The sequence below is a fragment of the Lepidochelys olivacea genome (genome assembly GCF_965140295.1).
Source record: "Lepidochelys olivacea isolate rLepOli2 genome assembly, chromosome: 17".
Classification (NCBI taxonomy): domain Eukaryota; kingdom Metazoa; phylum Chordata; order Testudines; family Cheloniidae; genus Lepidochelys; species Lepidochelys olivacea.
The window spans coordinates 19,897,030-19,920,238 of NC_140427.1; the positions used below are offsets into that span (position 1 = coordinate 19,897,030).

General features: G+C 48.1%; 1 protein-coding gene across 7 annotated transcripts in view; it reads right to left on the reverse strand.

Moving 5' to 3' along the window:
* The window catches only part of POR (cytochrome p450 oxidoreductase), a 60,853-nt gene that overhangs the window by 12,858 nt on the left and 24,786 nt on the right, over nt 1–23,209 (reverse strand). For 6 of the 7 annotated variants that reach the window (XM_084650952.1, XM_084650950.1, XM_084650948.1 and 3 more), the window contains 6 exons: nt 8,496–8,544; nt 7,438–7,566; nt 5,966–6,115; nt 3,794–3,918; nt 2,718–2,807; nt 1,591–1,689 (listed from right to left, as the gene is read on the reverse strand). In XM_084650952.1, the coding sequence (XP_084507078.1) occupies nt 1,591–1,689; nt 2,718–2,807; nt 3,794–3,918; nt 5,966–6,115; nt 7,438–7,566; nt 8,496–8,544 (642 nt within the window). Of the gene's footprint in view, nt 1–1,590; nt 1,690–2,717; nt 2,808–3,793; nt 3,919–5,965; nt 6,116–7,437; nt 7,567–8,495; nt 8,545–13,086; nt 13,386–23,209 lie in introns of those variants that run through there. The other variant, XM_084650954.1, reaches the window with a different exon arrangement.

The following is a 23,209-nucleotide window of genomic DNA, read 5'->3' on the forward strand; positions in this document are numbered from 1 at the left end:
CTGGTTTCTATTATCTGTCTGCAAATTAGTGACGCTGTCCCCACCCTCTCTGGAGCACGTTTCAATAGACATTGCTACATGTGCATGGATCTTCTGAGAGCGTCACATGGTTTTTCCTCACTGGCCTTCTACACTCAAGGGAGCAGAGGGTATTTCACAACACACTGAGTTCAGGAACTGCCATTCCAGAAGGGCAGCTAAGAGAGGGCTATGGCTTGGAAGCTCCTTCCACCCCCTTCATCTATCTATCGTACTTATATGGCCCCTATAACTGTAGCATCTGAGCACATCCCAATCGTTAACGTATTTACCAAACCCCATTAGGGCAGTACTATTATCCCAATTTTAAAGGTGGCAAACTGAGGCTCAGAGAGACTAAGTGACTTGCCCCAGGTCACACACAAAGTCTGTGGCAGAGCAGGAAATTGAATCCTGGTCTCTCAAGTCACAATCTAGTGCCTAACCCACTGCGCCACCCTTCCTCTCTTCTTCCACCCCCCTAAATGAGTTGAAAGTTAGTACAATGCAATCTTGTAAACTGACACAGTATTAGAAGATGCATCAGTGCTCTCTCTCACTAGCCCAAAATGGCTCCCCCTGGTAGCATGAAAAACTAGATCAGATCAGTTGGATCTGAAGAAGCCCTCTACTGGGACATTTACCCCTCCGTCACGCTGCAGTTCAACAGGACTGATTTCATTATCTTTACACCGTCCCTAAGGAACGGGTGTCTAGCCTTGACTATCCGGGCAGAGCTTCCCTTGGCAGCTTGATCCTTATGGTTATTCCTGATACTTAACCCAAGTAATCTTTCTCTTCCTTCTTCTGTCCTACATGAAACTGAGGCCTCTCCCCTGCAGAAGACAGCTGGCTTCCCCCTTAGACTTCCTCACAGGCCTCAACCTTTCATTACAACCACATTTGTGGCTCTGCTCTGACCTCGCCAATGCATTTGTCTCAATGCTTTTTCTTGGAAACTAAATCAGGACTCGGGAATGAGACAGGAGAGAAGAGCGTCCCGAAGTTCTAGGTGAAAGTCAGTAGCAGCATTTCCGTCAGGTCACTGTGGAACACGACTTTTGTTTCTCAATCTCGACTCGGGTATTTTACAGCCACACATTCAAATAGTGGGGTTTAATCTGCAAAATATGCCCAATACGCAGACAATGTAATGCAGGCAGAATAAGCCTTTGCACATGGGTTTTGTATATACAATGGCATGGCCATGCAGGAACAACTTAATTCCTAGTGTGGCCTTAAACAGCACTGGCTAAATTCAAAAGCCGAAGTCTACAACAGCATGTCTAATATAGCTGACTTTTCATCACCATTGTATTAGTCCTCATTATCCAGGTGGCACCTAGAGGCCCCAGTCAGAGTCCCACTGTGTTACGTACTGTACACACATAATACAAGAGACTGCCCCGAAGAGTTTATGGTCTAAGCACTGGCGGGGATTTTAGGAGGCCATGGTAGGGAAATGACAACTTCCAGCAGAGCATTTAATATTAGGCTTTGAAGGACATGCTCCTTGACTTTTCTGCACTGACCACTCTCAGCCAAAGTTACCTGGAATAATCTGGTACTTACGGTTTCTGGCTTTCGTAGCTCTTCAGCCGGCCCATCTCGCCAGTGTAGACCTTGTTCATATTGATGTCTGTGTGGACCACCAGCTCATACTGACGGATGCTGGAGAAAGAGAGAAAGGAGGCAGCTGTGAAGCACCAAACACAGCTTGGACAATGTGTTGCATCTGATTTGCTGGGTGTAATCAATAACCCTCTTTTCCCAGTCAAAGTCCCTATGCAGAGAAAGCACTTTTGGAAGTGGTGGGAAGTAGCGGCATGATGGGTTATTTTAGCATTTTAAGCTTCAAAAATGCTGGTCAAAGCTGCTTAGGTCACACATACCACAAGTTTGGAGGTCTCAGTCTAATGGCCTAGAGACCACAGGCCTCATCACAAAGAACACTTAGTAATTTGGCACAACCCTCAGCTTACTCAGAAGAGATCAGGGCCAGAGCTACATGGGGAAGCTTCCAAAGGAAAAACAATGTTCACTAAGTGCTGATATTTGCTGAACGCTTTACGACTGATTGGAAAACGATCTTTGCGGGACTTTGCTCCCAAGCTGTTAATCGACACAAAATTCATCAGCTTTAGGCTGTCAGACAAACGGTCCCCATTTATGAACTATAGTTTATGAACTACAGGGAGAGAGATGGTTCTAGACTGCATTCACTCAGTATTCAGCGTGACATGTTGGTGCCCAGGCTCGCTTTGGCAGATGATTTAAGTATTTTATCAGAGCACGATAAATGGGGTAGGGCAGCGCCTGGAAGATGGCCTAGTGAGACATAAGAGGGAGACCAGAGAAACAGCAGCAGCATCACTGGACTCATCACCAGGTTGACAACTATTTATAAAGAGTTTTGTGCCATGGAGAAGTGAACTCAACAAATGGAGCCAAAAAAGTTCTGATCTGGAGTCACTTAGCCCAGGACGTAGGGATGTTTGGACTGGACCCTCTTTCATTTACAAGGGTGAATCTACTTAAGGTTTCTCGCTACTTTTAAGTCTCAATGGGGTGAGTCTTTGCTCTTTGAAAAGCAGACACCAGCTCAGGCCTGGATGGGGATTGGATGCCAAAATGCCACTTTTCACTTGGGATTTCTGCAAAAAAATCCATGCCGGTATCTCCCCTGCTCCCACACTTACCTGGACTCCTCTCCGGTAGCTTCCACGCCGAAGTGCTCGCACACTGCCGGCCAGAACTGCTCACGCCAAGTGATGAAGTCTTCTTCCAGGCTGTTCAGGGCAGGAGAGAAGTAGCAGTGTCAATGCCATGTCCTGGACAGCCAGCCAGAGGGGTGCTCCGGAAGCAAACTGCAGGGTGAGGCCCCAATGCAATATCTCCTCCCATACCCCGTACACCCCTCCGTACCTGCCCTCCTCTAGTTCACGCACCAAACAACTAATTTTAGCTGGACCCTAGGATGACGAATTCACATTCAGACCCGGGCCATGTCTCCACTTGAGCAATATCATCAGTGATTCAGGCAGCAGCCATACAAGAGGGTGCCGGTCAGATACTGGTGAACTCCAGTTCACACAGAAGAATGTACAGCAATGCTTTCTGCACTTCTGGGTTTTTCCTCCAGAGGTTTCCTCTCCACACCTGACCCTCACTAATAAGATCAGAAGCCCAGGTGGGGAGTCTGCAGGCAGCATTACCTAGAAAGATCAGTCAAGGTTTCGGGAGGCCTTTATTTTATTGAACAGGTTTAACTTCAGACTGAGAACACTTAAGGCAAGCTCTGGGCTAATGCACGTTTCCATTTGCTGGGATAATCGCAGGAGTGACTGCACCCGTGCACGTAAAGGCAAATCAAAAGCTACAGTAACCACAGCGTGTCAGGCAGAGACGGATGTGGGGGTTGAGGGAGACACAGAGGGGTCCAGCTAGTTTATACACTTGAAAGCTAAAAAATTTTAGCTACACCCCGCTGCCTCTATGAAAACAGCCAGCTCCTGAGGCACAAGGGATCTGGCAAACGACGTGACTCTGAACCGAACAGCAATCCCACAGGTCTCTGTCCCAGTGAGGACGTAAAGCCCACTTCCCAATTCAACAGACATCCTAGCCCCAGCCAGTCCCTGCTAGGTACATATGCTAGTTAGCAGAACGTTAGCCCCCATACGTTTTATATAGAGACACACACACAATATGGTCTGTTCTTCTGTGCTTGCTCCGAGCCAGCCAATGCTCAAAGCAAACATCCAACTCTACTCACTTCCCATCATCATCTCCCATGCCGAGCTCAAATATCCGCTGGGCTCCAAGCTGCTCCAGCCTCTTGTCCACGTATTTCCCCATCGCGTTGAAGTGCTCGTAAGTCTTGTTGCCCAGCCCAAACACCTGGAAGAGAATGACAGTCAATCAGATGAAGTCAATGCATTAATTCAAAAACCTCACGCCAAAGAGGATGGCTATAAACATATAAAATCTCTATCAAAAGGAGTCGGGGAGCCCATTTGGAGGGCTCTGGCTGGCTAAGGAGGTAGGTTTTCTGTGGCTATAACCTTTCACCACTATTGTAGGTCACTGGTTCAAATTCAACCCAGCTCCACAGTGACCAAAAGCTGTCCCCATCTCCTGGTTACTTGGTGTTCTCTGAAGTGAGCTGGGGGTTTCAGTTCCTGAGGGACAGAACCGTACTAAAAAGCACCCCCAAACTGGCTCCTTTTGAGAAGCCTCAAGAAAGAGGCCCAGCACTGAATGAGCCATGAGTCTGAACTGTCCTCTCCCCCATTATAAATAATCTGAATATCACCACCTTGCTCTTTCATAGCACTTTTCATCAGTAGATTTCAAAAGTGCTTTGCAAAGGTGGTCACTTTACAGGTGCAAAAAGAAAAGGAGTACTTGTGGCACCTTAGAGACTAACCAATTTATTTGAGCATGAGCTTTCGTGAGCTACAGCTCACTTCATCGGATGCATGCCGTGGAAACTGTAGCAGACTTTATATATACACAGAGAATATGAAAAAAATACCTCCTCCCACCCCACTGTCCAGCTGGTAATAGCTTATCTAAAGTGATCATCAGGTGGGCCATTTCCAGCACAAATCCAGGTTTTGTCACCCTCCACCCCCCCACACAAATTCACTCTCCTGCTGGTGATAGCCCATCCAAAGTGACAACTCTTTACACAATGTGCATGATAATAAAGTTGGGCCATTTCTTTATTATGGCCCAACTTTATTATCATGCACATTGTGTAAAGAGTTGTCACTTTGGATGGGCTATCACCAGCAGGAGAGTGAATTTGTGGGGGGGGGGTGGAGGGTGAGAAAACCTGGATTTGTGCTGGAAATGGCCCACCTGATGATCACTTTAGATAAGCTATTACCAGCTGGACAGTGGGGTGGGAGGAGGTATTTTTTCATATTCTCTGTGTATATATAAAGTCTGCTACAGTTTCCACGGCATGCATCCGATGAAGTGAGCTGTAGCTCACGAAAGCTCATGCTCAAATAAATTGGTTAGTCTCTAAGGTGCCACAAGTACTCCTTTTCTTTTTGCGAATACAGACTAACACGGCTGTTACTCTGAAACTTTACAGATGGGGAGACTGAGGTATGTTGCGGGGAAGGGACTCGCCCAAGGTCACCCCACAGGCCAGTCGAGCCAGGGATAGAACCCAGATCTCCTGACTCCCAGTCTGGAGTTCTGTCCACTAGGCCACACTGGTTCAGGCACATGAGTGGGAAAGAGTGAGGGAAGTGGCACCTCTTCTGGGGCCAAACAGAGCACTTGGCTATACATCTCTCATCAATATCCAGCTCTCTAATCTACCATCCCTTCCATTCCATTGTCAGCGATGGACGTCTTTGTACCGTATGTTATACCCCCACTGGGGTGAAACTACCTCATTTGGAGACCAAGCAATGGATTATCTCATGCTTTGCAATTCTGGGTACCACCCAGCCCAGGAAATCTGCAGGGGAGGTAGGTAAGGCAGTTCCATCTCAGCAATTATTAAATTTAAATACAGGAAAGAAATGATATGCTTCTTGGAATGACCTAATTTGCAGGAGAATATCTGGCCTAAGGCTGTCCAATTAGCCTGCTAAACAATAACAGTAGCCTGTAACTTAGTTACAGCCTTCGCATTCAAGTGCATGCTAGACGCCGTCTGCAGCAATATGGACTCAATGATCCTTCATGATGCAGAGGGGAAGGAGGGAGTCATGAGTCATTTTTTAAAGCACACAGAACCATGTTTGCAAACATGCAGCACACAATGGTGAGCCCCTGACATAGACATGCAAGGCATGGATGCAAGGCATGCAAACTGAGATTGCATGCTCACTTGTAAATTCATGTCTGATTTGGGCATATGCATGGGGGACTTTCATGCCTAAATCAGGCATAAGCAGTAACGCAGAGCTGGTTTACTTACTGCAAATTTGAGACCAGTCAGGTCAGTATCAGTCTCCTGCAGCCAGTCATAGAAATCCTGAGCATTGTCTGTGGGATCACCCTCTCCGTACGTAGCCATGCAGAACACAGCCAAGGAATTGTCAATCTCAGAGAGGTGGCTCAGATCAGACTAGAAACAAGGCCAGAGAGATTAAGTTCCTTACATTATGTAACACTTCTCAACTTCAAGGATCCCAGAGCAATCATTGTGAACGTTATTACGGTGGGGGTGGGGGGGGGAGAGAGGTTCACATCACCACCACTAAAATGCAACTGCCTCTGGTGTGCAATGTGGCAATTGTCTGGTGTTACTTTGCATTGTCAACCAACAGGATTGCGGCCAGGACACTGCGGTTAACACTCTTACTCTTCAGGAAAGCACCAAGGAATATTCTGAACAGGCTATGAATGGTGAGACCAAATAGCACCTCAGAACCCTTCAGGTTGCCTGGCGACAGATTCCCAGGGTAAAGGTGACCTATCAGGTCACCAGAACCGAGGTGTCCTCTGTGATACAGAGGTGGTGGAACATCTGCAAGGACTTCGGAGCACTGATTCTGGCCCCAGCTGAGAGATTTCTCTCACCCACTGGTTCTAAGAGCATGAGGTCCAATTCCTCTTCGGAGCGAAGGTCCTCTCCGACTCAGATCCCAGAGCAAGGTGGCCTCCTACCCAGCCAGGCCTCAGAAGAGGAGCTTCTGGCTCACTTCACTTTGTAAGCAGCTATTATTGTCTATACTCTTCAGCAGCACATCTGACTGGCATGCCGAGGTCACAGAGGTCTCCGTTCAGCTAATGGAGGAGCAGGACCCAGAGCGGGCGAGCTCTCCAGAGGCGGCTAGCTCATTCTTTCCAAACGCCCCGCAACAGCTTCCTGCTTGTTCCCACCCTTTCACTGCCTGGCATGATCTGCCCTGTTCTGCTCCTGCTCTTGGCACAATCGAGCCAAGAACCTGCTTGAAGCCCCAGAGCACACCCAAGCTCGGCGGCTCACGGCCCTGCCCCAGTCCCACTGCCAGAAAGGGAGAAATCCATTGGCCCAATCTCTCCTCCCAGCAGACGGGAAAAGTCTGGCTCTTTGGGGGACCCTAAAAATGGTTGTTTCAGTTCACGATTGCTCCCCTTTTTGGAATAACTCTGTAAAGCAGGTGGTGACCCCCTCCTCGTTCCCACAAGAAGCAGCACATCACTCTCCAGGGGCTAAGGCCCTTGATTTTGCTAGCACTAAATGGTTCAAGGACACATTCCTCATCCCTGTGCCATATCTTACTGGGCCCACAGTTACTTAATAATTGCTGCAAGCAGCCGATGCTAACAGCTCTTCCCCTTCTTTGTTAATTAATAACACATCCCTTCAGCATGCCCGCGGGTCGCAGGCACCACTTACATATCCTTCGCACGCACGGAATTCGATAAGAGTAAAGATGCTGTGTGCAGCGAAGTTTAACTTACCATATCGTACTCCTCAGGGTCCGCTGACATGCCTCGCATGCCGTACCGATGGGCATCTTTGGAAAGGCGGTTGGAAAACTCCTCTGCTGTACCAGTCTGGGAACCATAAAACACCACGATGTTTCGCCCCTGGAAAGACAGAGATGCAGTTACACACGAGTTGCTAATTTGGCCAGTAACTGGAGTTCAGGAGCAAGGAGGGTGTTGTCATGGTTAAAGGAAAGGACCGGGAGTCAGGAGTCCTGGATTCTATTCCTGACTCTGACACAAACTTGGGCAAATCACATCTCTGGGCTTCTCTGCAATACCTACGCACTGGGACTGGGAGGCTAAATTACTGCTCGCACAGTGCTTTGAGATCCACCGTGGACACCCGCAAAAAAAACCTGCTACGTTATTATTCTGTGAGGGGGCTGGGGAGCGATGAACAGTGTGTGATTGGAGAACAGCTCCTTTGAATAGGAACTCCTTCGAGCAGAAACTGGTCATTCTGAGGCGTTTGGAAACTGGTCATTCTGAGGCGTTTGGTAGCCGGTGCTACCACAAATAATGATCAGCCACGGAGTTTAAGGAATCCACCATTTTCCTCCTGACCCCAACCTCACATTACACTTCCCTTTGTTGCTAAGCCCTCACCTGAATTACCTCTCTCTTCAAAGAGGCAGATTTCATCTGTCTAGTACAAAAGGATATCTGCAGAGAAACAGCCCTGATTTCCCACCCTCCTTTTTTTTAATTTGACTAGCCTTCCAGAACTCAGGTACTGCACAAAGATGCTCATTAGTAGCAGGACCGAATCCATCTCCCAGCAGCTCACTGCTGATGCTAGCTAGACAGCTCAGCTGCTAAGCAGCTCCTGCTTCTTTAGCGCTGGAGGGGTCTAGTAACTCACACAAGAAGCTGCCCAGCCTCCCCCCCGGAGTGCCATGAACAGTGGCAGGAATTGGATAGGCAATTCTCTCACCATAGGGAAGGAAGAGGCCTCCATCCCCTCCACACTGGCTAAACAGGAAGAACCTGCTCCTTCACAGCCTCAGAAAAGAGAAAGAAAAACTTACCGTTTTCTTCATCTTCTCAACGAAGCTGGTCTCCCTCACCGAGGATGTTCTGAAAGACAGCAAAGGCCTCCCTTTCAGTTGATGTGTAATCCGAAGAGAGGCAGAATGGGGCAGTCAGAGCGTGGAGCAGGAGCTTGCTACACATGGCTAGGGAAGAGATCCGCTTCACAGAGGCGGGATAAGGCTACAGAGGGGAACAGCCTGGTGAACATGTCCCGCTGCCATTCACAAGGGCCCAGGTGCATTAATAACCCTGAGATCCTACCTACATGGAACCTGGAGCAGGATGGGAGTGATGGAGCAGAGAGGACTTTCCCTCACCACCCTGAGAGATGAGATCAGCCCACTCCAAGAGCACTGGCAGTTGGATGATCCGCAAAGTGACATGTACTGGGGAGACCAATGGGTGGGGAAGAAAGGGGAGGGGAAAGTCAGCCCCAAAAGGAGATGGGCAGTAACTTACACACACACACACACACACACACACACACCTGTTTCCCCGTCCTAAGCTCCCCACCCTAAAATGCAGACACGACTCAGGATTACAAAACAATCTATTGAATTAGCTGAGCCTTCTGCCCCCTGTGCCTCCCCCAGACTGGGGGACACTGGGCTATGGATTGAGACTGAAACACTTATGTTGGAAGCATAAACCTCTTCAAGGTGGTAGGGCCTGACTACTTCTGTTCCCTCCTTGATCTTCACACGCTAGCGTCACTGGAAACCAAGAACACACAGCGAACAGTGATGCTCCCTCTCTCCCAGACACTGTTCCCCGTCTCGATTATTTTCTTGGTTTAATTGCCCTAGCTACTGAGATTACATCACTGCTTTATGAATCCATGGGTACACCCTCGCCTTGAGCAATGGTGCTTCCACTTTGGCCACAAGAGACAGACTGAGAAGGACAGCAGAAATAATCGGTCACTGGGGTTGGGGCGCCCATGGGAGTCAGGTGCCTAACTCACTTTGGCACTTTCATAAATCCCTCTGGGCGCCCAGCTGCGTCTTCAAGCACCTAAATCCCTTTGTAACTCTAGCCCAAGGACTATTTAATCTAGAAAGCAGAGCTCGGATAGACGTCTGTAAACACAGCAAGTTGCACAGAGACGTTCAAAATCGAATGCTTTTGTTTAACCAGCCCCAGAAGGCACTCAGTGAAGTCACACAAAGGAAACAATCGAAATGCTTTTATGCAACATTAACCACTGAACTCACTGCAACAGGAAGAAAGAGCTCAAGTGGAGAAAGAATTAAAAAAACAACAACAATTAATCATCTATATGAATAAAAGCAGCATCTGCACTTAAGCTAGCGAGGATACAGACTAGAAGGGGTTGCTACTCCTCATGCTTCTAAGTCCAGATCCACACTACCAACTTTGGATGGCCTACCCAGATCAGTCAGAGGTGTGATAGGGAGACATCCCTGACAGAGACAGCTGTGCTGGCCAAACCCTACAGAGCAGACAGTTCTATCGATCACACTGTACTTTTGCTAGCATAGCTTGCTTTACTCAGCAAGGATGGGGGCCTGGGATAACTGTACCAGCAAAGCGCGCCTAGTATAGACCTGGCGTGAGTAAAAGCTGATCTCCAGTCTGGGATTGGGAATAAGCTCTCCTTCTCCCACCGGCGCTGCACCGGTGGGCGGCAGGCGATGACCACTGCTAGAGATATGCTACCAGACTAGATGTGCAATTATTCTCTTCTGGTTTGGCAGTCCCTACGTTCAGGAAGCCTCGAGGACCCCGGCTGGTCAGTCGCAGGGCTTCTTCATCTCAAAATCCAGCCAACAAGCTGAACAGACATTTCAGTTTGCACAGCTCCCCGGAACTCCCGCCCCGTCTCGGGCAAACCTCAACGTGACGCAAGCTCGGAACCTTGCAGCTCAACACAGACCTCCAGTTCAGATGGATTTCCACCCAAGTCCCTTCAAACGTCCTTTCCCACCTCTTGGCTGAAATGATCTGTTCTGAGATTCATTATCCTACGGGGTTCTCATGACTGCCCCACACCGACATCCCCTTGCCGGCGCAATCCATGGGGCAGGGCTGAGGAGAACACAGGACAAGAGAAGGGAAGGATGAACTTCTTGCTTCTCTCCAGAGACAGTAAAGGGATGCTCTTTCATCCGCTTAGCATGAGAACAGAGTACATTTTAAACACATCTGACTCAGAAAGCAGGCACATCGGCCCGTAGGCGCAGCTGCCCCTCATTACAAAGCTTCTGGGACAAGCCTGTGTCCTGTGGTTACCGCTTGAGCTGGGGACTGGATGTGAAGGAACACGGCTGCTCTGCTCACAGAACGAACCAGCGGGTATGTGTATGCTGTGATAAAAAAAACCCACAGCACCAAGTGTCAGAGCCTGGGTCAGATGATTTCGGCTCGCAGGGCCAAATGGCTACATTGCAATTTTATAGTCCTGCAGCCCAAGTCAGCTGACCCGAGCCAGCTGCGGGTCTTTCGTCACAGTGTAGATGCACCCAAAGAAGCAAACACCTGGAGATCTCCTTGGAACAGAGCTGTGCTTCTGGAGAGACTGATTACTGATCAGAGCTACCAAAAGTCCCTTGCAAGCAGGTTGCTGCCATCTGAGGGCTAAAGTCTCCTCTCAGGCCTTGTCTACACAGGGATTTCAGCCACTGATGCAGGCCTCTGGTATAGACACAATTTATACTAGCATAGTCCAATTTGTATCAGTGCAGCTTGCTCCACTTTGAAACAGGGACAAACTCCGCCAGTCTAAATTGTGTCTACACTAGGGTCATTAGTGGCTAGAAAGACAGTATACACAAGGTCTCAGTCACACCAGTGCAACTGCACTGGTCTCACAAGGGTGACACTGGTGAAAGCGACCCAGATGACTCTGGAAGTGAATAGAAATAAACTATATGAGACTGTGATCCGGTCCCGGGAACCCCAGGAGAGGTGGCGGCTTTCTCACTATAGTCTTTTCCCAGACAGAAGGATGAGTGCCAGCCGTTTGCTCACTCTCATTCACCACATGGGGCTTTAGCAGCACGCAGGAAGCAAGGAGCATGGGACGCGTTCCCATTTCCCTTTCACGGTGGAAGAATGCGAGGCTGGGTCTCCCGTGGGAAGAGAGCCGCCTCTGGGCAAAAACAAGAGGCTCTGGCTTCTGATCATGTGAGAATGTGCAGAGTTCGCTAACAGTTTCCTAACCCGTGCGGCCCCAAAGGAGGGATCCCAGAGAATGTGTCTGAGCACATCCCCAGCACAAAGAGGGCTTTAAATAAATCTCTCTCCAGGCCTTCTCTCCCCACCCCAAAATAATGAACTGCTACAGCTCCCCTCACTAGGCTCTGACTGGACCCTGTTCTCTTTGCAAGAAATAAGTCCCTTGCAGCTACAGGTTAGGTGTCAGGGGAGAGAGAACTGTGCAAGGAGGTCTAACTGATTAGAAGAAACCAGCATCAGACAATGATAGATCCATGTAGACATTGTAACTTACACAGCAGCTGTACTAGACCAATTTTAAGGGAAAGCCATCAGGGGATTAGGTTGTTAGAAGCAGTTACACAACTTAAAACCAAAAGAAAATATGTTTCCATACACAGTATGTAGAGTGTGTATCTTATTTAGATACACACTCATCTAGCGTTTAGCTATTGTGGTGATAGGCGCTCCATAAACACCAAACAAATTAAAGACAACAGGTTTTGGTTTTTACAACCCACTGCAGCACCCTGATAGACCATGAGAACCTGAATGTGAAAATGAACAGAAATGGATGATAAAAGCCATACCAGAAGTCTATTTTCATTGCCCCAAAAGGAGAGCGAACCAAAACAGTAAACCTAAGGGGTGAAAAGTACCGTCAATATGTACAATGCTCTTTTATTTCTAATAGTCTACGGTATAGCTTGTGCCACAAGCGAGAAACAAGGCAGAGGGAGGGGGTGTTAACTTAACCTACATCTTTAAAATATACAACTATACAGACTATGCTTCTCTCACTCTTCCTACCAACATCCAAGAATGCAGAGAGCCTCCTTCAGACTCTGTCTCTTGTTCGAGTTTAAAGCCAACAGTTCAAAAGAGAGAAATGCCAACGCAGCCCGATGAGGGTCTGGAAGTCTCCAGATCATAACCATCCACATCCCAAACTCCCAAGGCAGCAGCCTCCCAGCAGAGCGGTCTTGTTTAGTTACCAACTTGCAGAGCTCGCACTAAGATTAAGCAATTGCTTAGGGCCTGGAGCAGCTCAAGAGGTCCCCCTATTATTAGTATGTATTGTGTGGGGGGGCCCCCAAAAATATTCCTCCTTAGGACCCCCAATGGCACTAACTTGTACGTATTTTTCAGCACAAGATCCTAGGTCCAGATGTCGCTCTGAGTCAGAAAAAAAACAGAAACTGCCCTGTACACCCTCCGTCCCACTGGACAGAGAGCAGTCTCTTGTACTTCTCAGTCTGAGTAGCAGTTTAGGCAGAACCTCCTTTCCTCTTCTCTTCCTGCCCTCAGAGTTCAGCAGGGAGATCAATACACAATTACATGTAGCTCTTGAGAGAGACGCGGTCCTGGGATTAAGATCTACAGATTGCTTGATCGGGAAGATTGACTCACCTCCCCAGAGTCAGGTCCTCTTGCGGTACCGAGTACAGACATCCCATGGTTAGGGTGGAAAAAAGGCAAAACGAAAAGAATCCCAGAGCTTTTGTATCCGTCCGAGAAGGGAGAGATTTTAACTTAGCTGTTGAAAAATGTGCACACAGGCCTTTCCATTCTGCACCTCTCGGAGCTTAAAGCCAAATCGCCAGTTTCCTTTTGTTCCGGAGAACGGAGCCTGCATGCCAAGTCCCTACACAGGTCATGGTTGGAGCAGTTCAGTTCGCTAGGATTCTCGCCGGACGCTTTGAAAGTTACCGAGCAGATCCACACAACCCTGAGAAACTGCAACATCTGGCAGCAGTGGCAGAAAGGAATTAGGAGTCGAGAATGAAACCTCCCATGATTCTTTGCAGCACACTCTTCCCCCCCACCGCCAACTTCCCTGCTTCTGTATGGAAGGGGGGGATAAAACTCCCTCCCCTGTACCCTTGTTACCTCAGCAACAGTTTATATCATAGCCGCTTTTTTCATTTTTTTTTTTTATTTTTTTTTAAAGGAAACCATGTAGGTTGAATGAAGCGATTCCAGACACCAGAGAGGCGGCGCTGAATGTTACTATGTTAGTGCCATCCATTAGGAAGAAAGGCTGTATTGATCATTGCGAGTTTGTTCCCTTTGGGGTCATATTAAATTAAATTAGAGATGGTCTCGCTCCCTCTCACCCCCCGCCCCTAATAAGTTAACTAATCAAGCTGAGAAACTGGAACAATTCCTAAAACTAGGAAGCCCTTTAAATACAGGGAATGAATCTCTAACATTTGAGGATACAGATAAGCCAGTTTCCGTCCCAAATAATGCTGCAGGATAGATGGAAAATAATTACATACCAGCTAACATGTCTCAGCATAGTCTCCGTCTAACAAATACCACAGCAGAGAAACAGGAATGCACTAGGGTATGGCGAGAAATCTAAGATCACGAAAAACACATACACCGCCTTGCAAAGAGCTAGCTGCCCAATAATTCCACCCAAAGGCAAGTTGCATACTCACTGGTCCATGAGACTATGGAGATCAAAGGGACATTCCTCTCTAATGACATCTGCAGAGCAGACGCTCTAAAAATGCTACCCTAACGGTTTCAATTAAGTCTTTGAATGGTCAAAATGCAAGCACACTTCTCTAGGTTTCAATGTGCTCGCCTGCCATGAATGGCCAATTATGCTGTGTATTTATACACAGTCTTTTGTACAAAGGTCTCAAGCATTTTACAAACATTAAGCCTCACATCCCATCCTGTGAGGAAATGACCTCCATTCTGCAGAGGGAAAGCTGAGGCATAGAGGAGTCAAGTGACTTGCCCAAATCAAAACAGAAAGTCAGCGACTGAGCTATGGAATAGGCCCAAGGAGTCCCGATTTCTGTTTCTGTGCCCTAGCCGTGACAGAATGCTGCCATTCCTACTGTGGCAGATCGCATGTATTGCTGGATGCTCTCCATCCGCTTCAGACTGTCCAGAACAGGATCTTTGGCTCAAGCTCCGTTTCCCTAGTAACCATAATAATCTCAACCGTGTCAGAAACACAGTTGTACAGTAGACTCCCACCACACATGATGCAAGGCACCATCACATCCTCTTCTGCATTATCAAATCAAGAGAACATTTTCCATCTAACTAAGAGCAATCTAAACATCCCAGCAGCAGCTCATACTAAATAAATCCTTCTGTGAAGTAACAGTGCACAGACACCTCCAGTCTCCCTCCCAGCTCTTGGTTCCGCTGTTCAGTTTGTTTTGCATGGAGATCTGGGCAGGCTGTAACCTCTAGCCCAATGCAATTAGGGAAGAGCCTTGATTTGCAGCATTTTCTCCAGTAGGGCATCTAGGGATTATCCCCTTTGCAATCTGGAGAACTACTCAAATTCTTCACTTACTGAAAACTACATCTCCATTTGGGATTTAATCCACCTCTCGAGTAGCAGCAGTTTCATATCCAGGATGTCTTTTGGACTAATCTATCAACAGTTCTCTCCTTTCACGGGCAGAGGTGAGGTCCTTTTATCTGGCCTTTTCCATCCATTGTGGCAACGATTCAATTCCATCCCGTGAGTTTAGGCTACAAACTAAATTGCTCCATAATCAGCATAGACAGACACTGAGCCAGCAACCTGACTCGATGCTCACTGCCCTGACGCAGGCGGTGGATGCTGAGCAAATAGCTAATACCCACGAAGACGACAGGCAACTGGTGGTTCTTCTCTGTAAATGGGCACAGCCCTGTTGTGAGTGTCTAGTGCCAGTGAAGGAGCATATTAGTAAGTGCCATGTGAATCAAAGCATCGTGAAGAAATCTGCCAAGGGATGCAACCAATATAATGTGCCTACACTGATTTTTCATGACTTTAAAAAACAAATGCACGGCACTGCTGTAGTTACAGGTTGAACTGAGAGAGGTAGGAAACAAACAGCAGCTTTATACCGTGATAGGACAAACGTGCCCACAACGGTCTGAGGAGTGGTATTAACACAATGCAACCTGGGAAGGCTTCTGCCAGCCATGAGGGAGGAAAATCACAGCACTGAATAAAACCAACACACTGTAACAATAAAGGTCTGGGCTTAAGTCATTGGTAGCTTCAGGCAAAAGCCAACTGCCCATGTGGGCCTGATTCCCAGAGGCACTGAACAATTGCAGCTTGAGCTGAAATCCAAGTGAGTTGAGGGTGCTGAGCATTTACTAGGATCAGGCCTTCTGAGTCCTGCCTGGTTAATATACCCAGCTGAGACTGGCTGACTAGTCAATCCATTCTCAGGGTCAGGGTAACCCATCAAGAGGGCTAGGCTAGCTGCCAGATCTTGAAGCCAGAGTTAGTAGTAACTGATAGACTGATTCTGCAATGCACCGATTTTGCATATTTATCAAGTAGGAAACCCTACCCTGGGCTAGAGGATGGGAGGGAAGTAAATCCACAGATAAAACAGCCTCACTCATTCGTTTCCCTCCAGATTCCAACTATCCTAAAAATGTAGCTACAACCACAATCCCAGGGCCCCAATCCAGCTGCAGCCTCTAGTTTTGCCTTTGGTGGCAGGCACGCAGCTTCTGGTGTCACTGGCTTACAGCTCGGGCAATTGGTAAAGCCTCCAAGCAATTTGCTAACATGACTTATGTAGCCTCAGCCTGTCACTGCAGCAGAGCTGACTCTGGATTGTACGGGAAGAAGCCATTTCGAGGCTCATTTCCCATCCCCCTTTAATATCAAAATAGATAAGACTTAGGGTGTGTTACCGAAGTCGCAACATGTAATTGTGCCAGACACACCAGTGACAGAGCAACCTTGCAAGCTGCCTTCATTCAGCTGTTGGAAACGGGCAATGTCCCAGTGGGCAGGAGATGTTCACACTTCAAGGGAAAACAGGAGGTACTGCTCTTCCACAGCTCCTAATGGACCCCCCCACCCCCCCCAGTGAAGCAGAAGTGCAGCCGCACAAGGACGACAGCATAGTACGTACAGTGCAAAGCTGCTAGAACTAGAATAAGTGACAGTGCAGGATAAAGGGGTGAAAACCCCCTGAACCAACTCACACTGGCCCCAAACCTCTACCACATTCTAAGCTAAAAGCCCATACGCCTTGCTCAGGTTTAGCGGGGAAGAGAACAGAATGTGTGTGGCTGGATCCTTCCACCATACAAAGCAGCACAGACAGGCCCAGTGTTCAGTGCAGAATGGATGGCCTGTTCCGCTGGGAGACACAGAAGGGCTGCTAGGACATGAGCTCCTCTCATCTCAAAAAGAACAGGAGTACTTGTGGCAATTCATCAGATGCATAGAATGGAACATATAGTAAGATACACACACACACACACACAGAAGGTGGAAGTTGCCATACAAACTGGAAGAGGCTAATTAATTAAGGTGAGCTATTATACGCAAAACAATAAATGGACACAAATCTGATATCAGGAATCATAACATTCAAAAACCGTTAGGAGAACACGTCAACCTCTCTGGCCAGTAAAAGACTTAAGGGTGGCAATTTTGCAACAGAAAAGCTTCAAAAACAGACTCCAACGAGAAACTGCTGAGCTTGAATTAATATGCAAACTAGATACCATTAACTTGGGTTTGAATAGAGACTGGGATTGGCTGGGTCATTACACATATTGAATCGATTTCCCCATGTTAAGTATCCTCACACCTCCTTGTCAGCTGTCAAAATGAGCCATCTTGATTATCACTACAAAAGTGTTTTTTTTCTCCTGCTGATAATAGTTCATCTTAATTAATTAGCCACTTACAGTTTGTATGGCAACTTCCACCTTCTCTGTGTGTGTGTGTATATATCTTCTTACTATATGTTCCATTCTATGCATCCAATGAAGTGGGCTGTAGCCCACGAAAGCTTATGCTGTAATAAATTTGTTAAACTTTAAGGTGCCACAAGTACTCCTGTTCTTTTTGCGAATACAGACTAACACAGCTGCTACTCTAAAACCTCTCATCTCAAACACAGTCCTGATGAGATCTGGAGCTGGATTCTCCCCAGCCTTGCAACGAGTGTAATCACAAACACCTGTGCAAAGTGAGTGTGAAAAGGTGTCACCCAGACAGCAGTATTTTACCCAGATGTAAATGACTACACAAGGTACAGGATGGGGGTGAGGAAATCAAGCCCTACAAAATGGCCAGTGGCTCTCAGCCCCAGAAAAGAGTTGGCCAATGTCACAAAAACAAATAAAAAAGCCTCACATTGCCAGCAGTCTCTGCTTATGGGTGATACAGAAGCTCAGGATGGAGACTCAATGGCAGATCTATGGTGCCTGCCTGCACTAACCACCGCCCAAATGAGTGTTTCACTCCTTCATTTTCATAAGCACCAAATCATCTTCTCAAAACAAAAATATAAAACTATGGGCAACAAGACTCCTGCAGATAAAAGGGAGGGGGCTTTGGGACACTCCTTCCAGCCAAGGGGCCATGGTCTTACAGTTAAATCCTTAATACAGGGCCAAGCTATCTGAGAGACCATCACAGCCCTATGTCTTATTGCAGTGCCTGAGATGAATCCGGTGAATACTGCTGGCCATCCCATGCTATGCAACAGAGGATGGGAGACAGGGGTTTCTCCTATGACCCCGGCATGCCTTCTTCCTTCAACACACATCAAATGAGAAGCGCCAGAGACTCCGTGAAGTCCTTTAGGGATGTTGCTAATTGCTACCGATTTTACATGGAAGGTGGTCACATACTGGGGTGATAGGCAGCCGCGAACAGCCCAAAGAGAGCTAGATGGATCTCAGGGTTCCTCTATGGCATGTTCCTCTGCAAGGTGCAGGATCGTCTCCTTTGAAGCGCTGTGTGATTCACATTCACAAGAGCTGTCCCTGGGAGTTTTAGCAGATGATGGGACAGGAATCTAATTCAGTGTCCCAGTTTGCGGGAGTCTGGCAATACCATTCCCCTGGCTACCCCAGCTCCCATCATGAGAGATCGGTTCTTATTAAACTCCCCAGAGATGAAGGCTGGTGCAGATAAATACACCAAGGGTGACCAGATAGCTAGTGTGAACAATTGAGCCAGGGTGAGTGTGAGTGTGAGTAACGGGCCTATATAAGACAAAGCCCCGAATATCAGGCCTGTCCCTATAAAAATGGGGACATCTGGTCACCCTACATACCCCATTCACAAGCAAGCCCATTGTGGGGGGAGGGATGCTTGAATGGTCCAAGGAAACTCACAGGTTACGACTGAAGTTAGGACAGATGACAATTAGTGAATAACGACCATGCATAGTACCAGCTGCTTCTCTCTCTCTCACACACACACACGCACAACCACCTCTCTGCCCCATACAGTGACTTCATTGCAAGATGCTTGCGAACAACGTGGGCTCCTCCCTTTAAACTTCTAGCCAGGGCGCGAACTTTCCTCTTCCTGGTGAGATCCATTTTCCTATGGCTTATCTGAAGCCATGCTGTTTCCTCTCTGTTAGTATGTGACATTTCGCCCCGGGGATTTCACAACCCACCTCACTCCTGGCCTCTCTTCTGCGCAGAGACTCAGGGCTGGTCTATGCTGCAGCACTGAAGTGCCGTGATGTAACTCCCCTGTGCAGATGCTGCGGGCACGAACTGAAAGGTTTCTATTCCATGTTACCATCGTCCTCTTCAGACAGGATTACATTAATGAGAACTAGAAACCTTTCAGTTCATGCCCGCAGCATCCACATGGGGGAGTTACAGCAAAGCAACTGCAGGGCACAGCCTCAATTACGCCTAACACTGGGGCCAGATTAAAGCAGTGGCTGAAGAGAGATTACAATGAAACCCAATGCCCTCGTTTTCACTTGTGACCCACAACAGAGCGCAGGAGTGAAACACCAGCCTCGCCCGGACCCCCTGTCCTTCAGTTAACTCACTCTGCAGCAGATCCAGGAGTTTGGGAAAGATAAACGGAGACAAACATTCATTTCTAGTGCCTAAATCAAAGTTGGTGTTACATTCACAGTAACAGAAGCATGGCACCCTTGCTGAAATTCACCTCTGTGCAGAGGGCCAACGCAAGGCATCTGTGGACCAGTTAAGCCTTGTGTCAAGGGTGCTCATTTGACCATGCTATGGACACTTCTTTCCACAGGCATTCTGCGATAAACCGTAATTCTTGCAGTAGTGAAAGGATACTTCAAAGTAAAAGACACTAGTAATCACCAGCACGGGGCCTAAATTAAGTGGTGCGCAGTGGACAAACAGAGAAACCCATTCCACCGAAAATACTAATGCACCATCACATCTGAGACAGTAACACCATCTGAAGGCAGGAAACTGGGCAGAAATCAAGATCCAGTCTCCTTGTCTGTATGCATTCTGTGACCACATGACAGACCCTACCAGAATACTGGGGACCTGCAATTTAGAAATTATTTGCAAGGTAAATATTTTGTATTTCACAAATAAGGTGAAATTCATTCCAAAACAAAGGCCAATTCACCAAAGCCACTCTTACGAAAAGGTCTTGGTACTCCCTGTAGTCATCTTGGACCAGGGAAGCGTCTCTCGGAGCTACAGTCTCAGCAGGTGAGGACGAACGCAAAGGAGGCTGAGGCTGATCCTCCTGCAGTGTAGCGGGTGGATGTTCCAAAGCTTGCAGGCCTTGAGAGTTTTGCTCGGTACTGAAAACATCCTCCTGGGACTCCTCATGGAGCGTGGTAGGAGATCTAAGAGACTGAGGAACCAGGGAGGATCTGGAAACTAGAAACATGCTCCATGGCTTCCAGTAGGGCCACTGGTACAGCACAGGACCCCAACCATGAGTAAGGTTTCCTTTCTCTGGAGTGTCTCTGTATCTCCGGTGGGCACCTCCCTTGACGGAGGAGAGGAGCGCGGTCATCTGTCTCAAGAGCAAGGGGCATAAAAGCCTACCTCAGGCTCCGAGCAAGACCCTGAGTCAGCCCATCAGAGTGGTGCCATACCAAGCGGTCCCGAGGTCGAGGTGCACTGTTCTGGAGCTATTGGCACATAGCTCTGAGATATCCAAGTAGGTTTATCCCAGGACTGCACTGCTTGAGAAAACGCCAGATGGTTGAAAGCTTTATCCCCCTGCAGTGCCGACTCACTAGCTTCAGGCAAGTCCGTAGCTGGGGCCTGAGGATGCACCGTCACCGAGTGAGTTGCCTCCTGTACCATCAGGGAGCCTGGCACCCAAAGGCAGAGTAGATCTCATGCGGCCAGACGTGCCTCTGGCATTGTTGGTACAGAGATACTTTCCTGTTGCAGATGTTGTTGCCCAGAAGTAGTTGGTACAATGGCAGGGATCAGCTGCCAGAGTTGATGAGCCCTGATGCGAATAGGTCGGTACGGGGAGAGTCTCTTGCCAAAGGGCCCCTTCCTCTGTCCTCCTGAGCACTTACTGATCTCAGCTCTTTAGACAAATCAGCTCCTTGGCATGGGGAAGGGGACTGGTGCCGACATCCCAAGACAGTGGCCGGAGAGGCATTCCACACCCAGGCTGAAGAGCCCTGTGCTGCATGCCCCAAGCAGTAAGGCTCAGAAGGTAGATGCAGGGCAGCCTCCATCTCAGTCTTTCTTCGTTTGAGGTTTAAAAGTCCCTGCAAATTTGGCAGCGGTCCCTAATGTGACCCTTGTTGAGACGCTTTAGGCAGGTGGAATGAGGGTAACTTACCAGCACAGGTCTTTTGCAGCTGGCACGAGGCTTAAACACTGGAGATCATGGCATACCCTAGTATTGGGGGTCTGCGCCCTGTACAAAAGGGGAACTGATGCGCCAATAAAACAATACAAATAATAAATGAAACTTATATTAATCTAAACGACTAACAAGTGCCAACTATTTATAGTAAAGCTGAGAGATTCCCCATAAGGGGATAAACTTGCAGAAGCAAGCCAACACACTCCAATTACCGATCACAGGCAGTGAGAAAGAACTGAGGGGGTCCGGGGCAGCTTGGCCCTTTATACCATCATGCGGCAGTATGAGGCAACAGAGGCCACATGCGCTGCCCCAATGTTAAGGGAAAAATCCCTGATTCTGGGGCACTGGGCACGCACACACACGAAGGGGAATGGACACGTGCACTCAAAGAATTCTGAATTTCTTAGCTTTTGTGGGGTTGACATCTTGATTTTAACGTTGCATTAATGAAGCTGGGCTTTGTTTATAAAGGAGGGGAAAAAAAGGACAGTAATAAAAAATACCGATGGGGAGAACTAAGGAACTGGCTAGAGGGGTATGCACAAACTGAGCACCCAGCCCCAACTAACACTGGGAAACATGGTGCCCAGGGCTCATGCTCTTGATATGGTCCCTGATCTAGAAGAATTAGAACATTGTAGGGCAGATATAGGAGGCCCAAGAAAGTGAGGCACAAAGACAAGTCATGGTTAAACCCCTGAATGCTTGGAGTGCTTTTCGGATTCAGTAACTAATAAAGGAGCTTCCCCAGATGCAATGCTTGTGTTGCCAGAGAATGGTTACCATTTTATCTGATGTGTTTTCTCTTCTGTACTTGCTATTAAAAGCCACATTCGCTTAAGAGCGACAGAAGCAACTGCTAAGCAGGGCAAGGTCCAGCCTGAGGCTTTCAGACAGGCTGCTCCTGTCTTGCTGGATGCTGGCACCAGTAAGGGGAGTAATGGCCAGGATGTGGGCCACTGTGATTCAGCACCTTGCTCTTATGAGGTGTTACAGAGCAGGCAAGTGCAAGGCAAGGAGAGGGTGAAACGGCCCACAAATAAACAAAGGAGACAATCATTAACTCTCCTCCTCCCTCTAGTACCTGTCGAGAGCGAAGAGATGTGGAGCAGCCCTCTAAGCATGCACAACTCCGCTGACTTCAGTGGCATCACAAGCACTTGCAAAAGGCATGTATTTGGCTCTTTGGGTTTCAAAAGCATTCAGTTAATCCAGCTCTATATTCTGGTCACAGGCCAGTGGGTCATCTGATTAGTTCTGTTAATGATTCCTCTATGCCGGAAACTCTGAAGAAAGGTCTCCTGACGTTACCCCACCATGCCAATCCTTTTGTGAGGTGTTCTTTGCCCCAAACAAAGGCCTGTCTAAGTGATCGTTGCTTCTCCGACCTTCCCCCCCACACTGTCAGAGAGCCTCCATCCACCCATACGGCTCCACATCACAGTTCTTCTGAAGGAGGATCCCCTTGGAGACATCAACGCCACACCTTAGTGGGTGGAGTCAATACTGGGAGATACCACGGCTGCTGCACGGGAAGGAGTCTACTGAATTCACACTGCCACCCAGGAAATTAATTTGATTCCTGGTGTCTCACCTTCCAGGCTGCAGAAATCAAAGCAGTGGATGACAGTGAAGAGAATAACCAAGCAGGGCAGATTTTCTTCTCCTCGCTCTGGAAGTATGTTTAAAGCAAAGACTAGGTATAACGGCTGACTTTATTCCTGCTCTACGTGGCAGAGTTATGAGTGGCAAGCCCCCACGTCCCACCCAACAACTCAGTGGGACAAGGTAAAGACAAGCACTGACAGTACCACCTAACTACTCTCTGGTAGCGGGAAAGCCAGTTCTTCCCCTTCTGGCATCCCAGCGGTGTGAGGCCAGTCATGACTTTCCCACCTTGGCTGGTAAGAATAGGATTTACATGCTAAT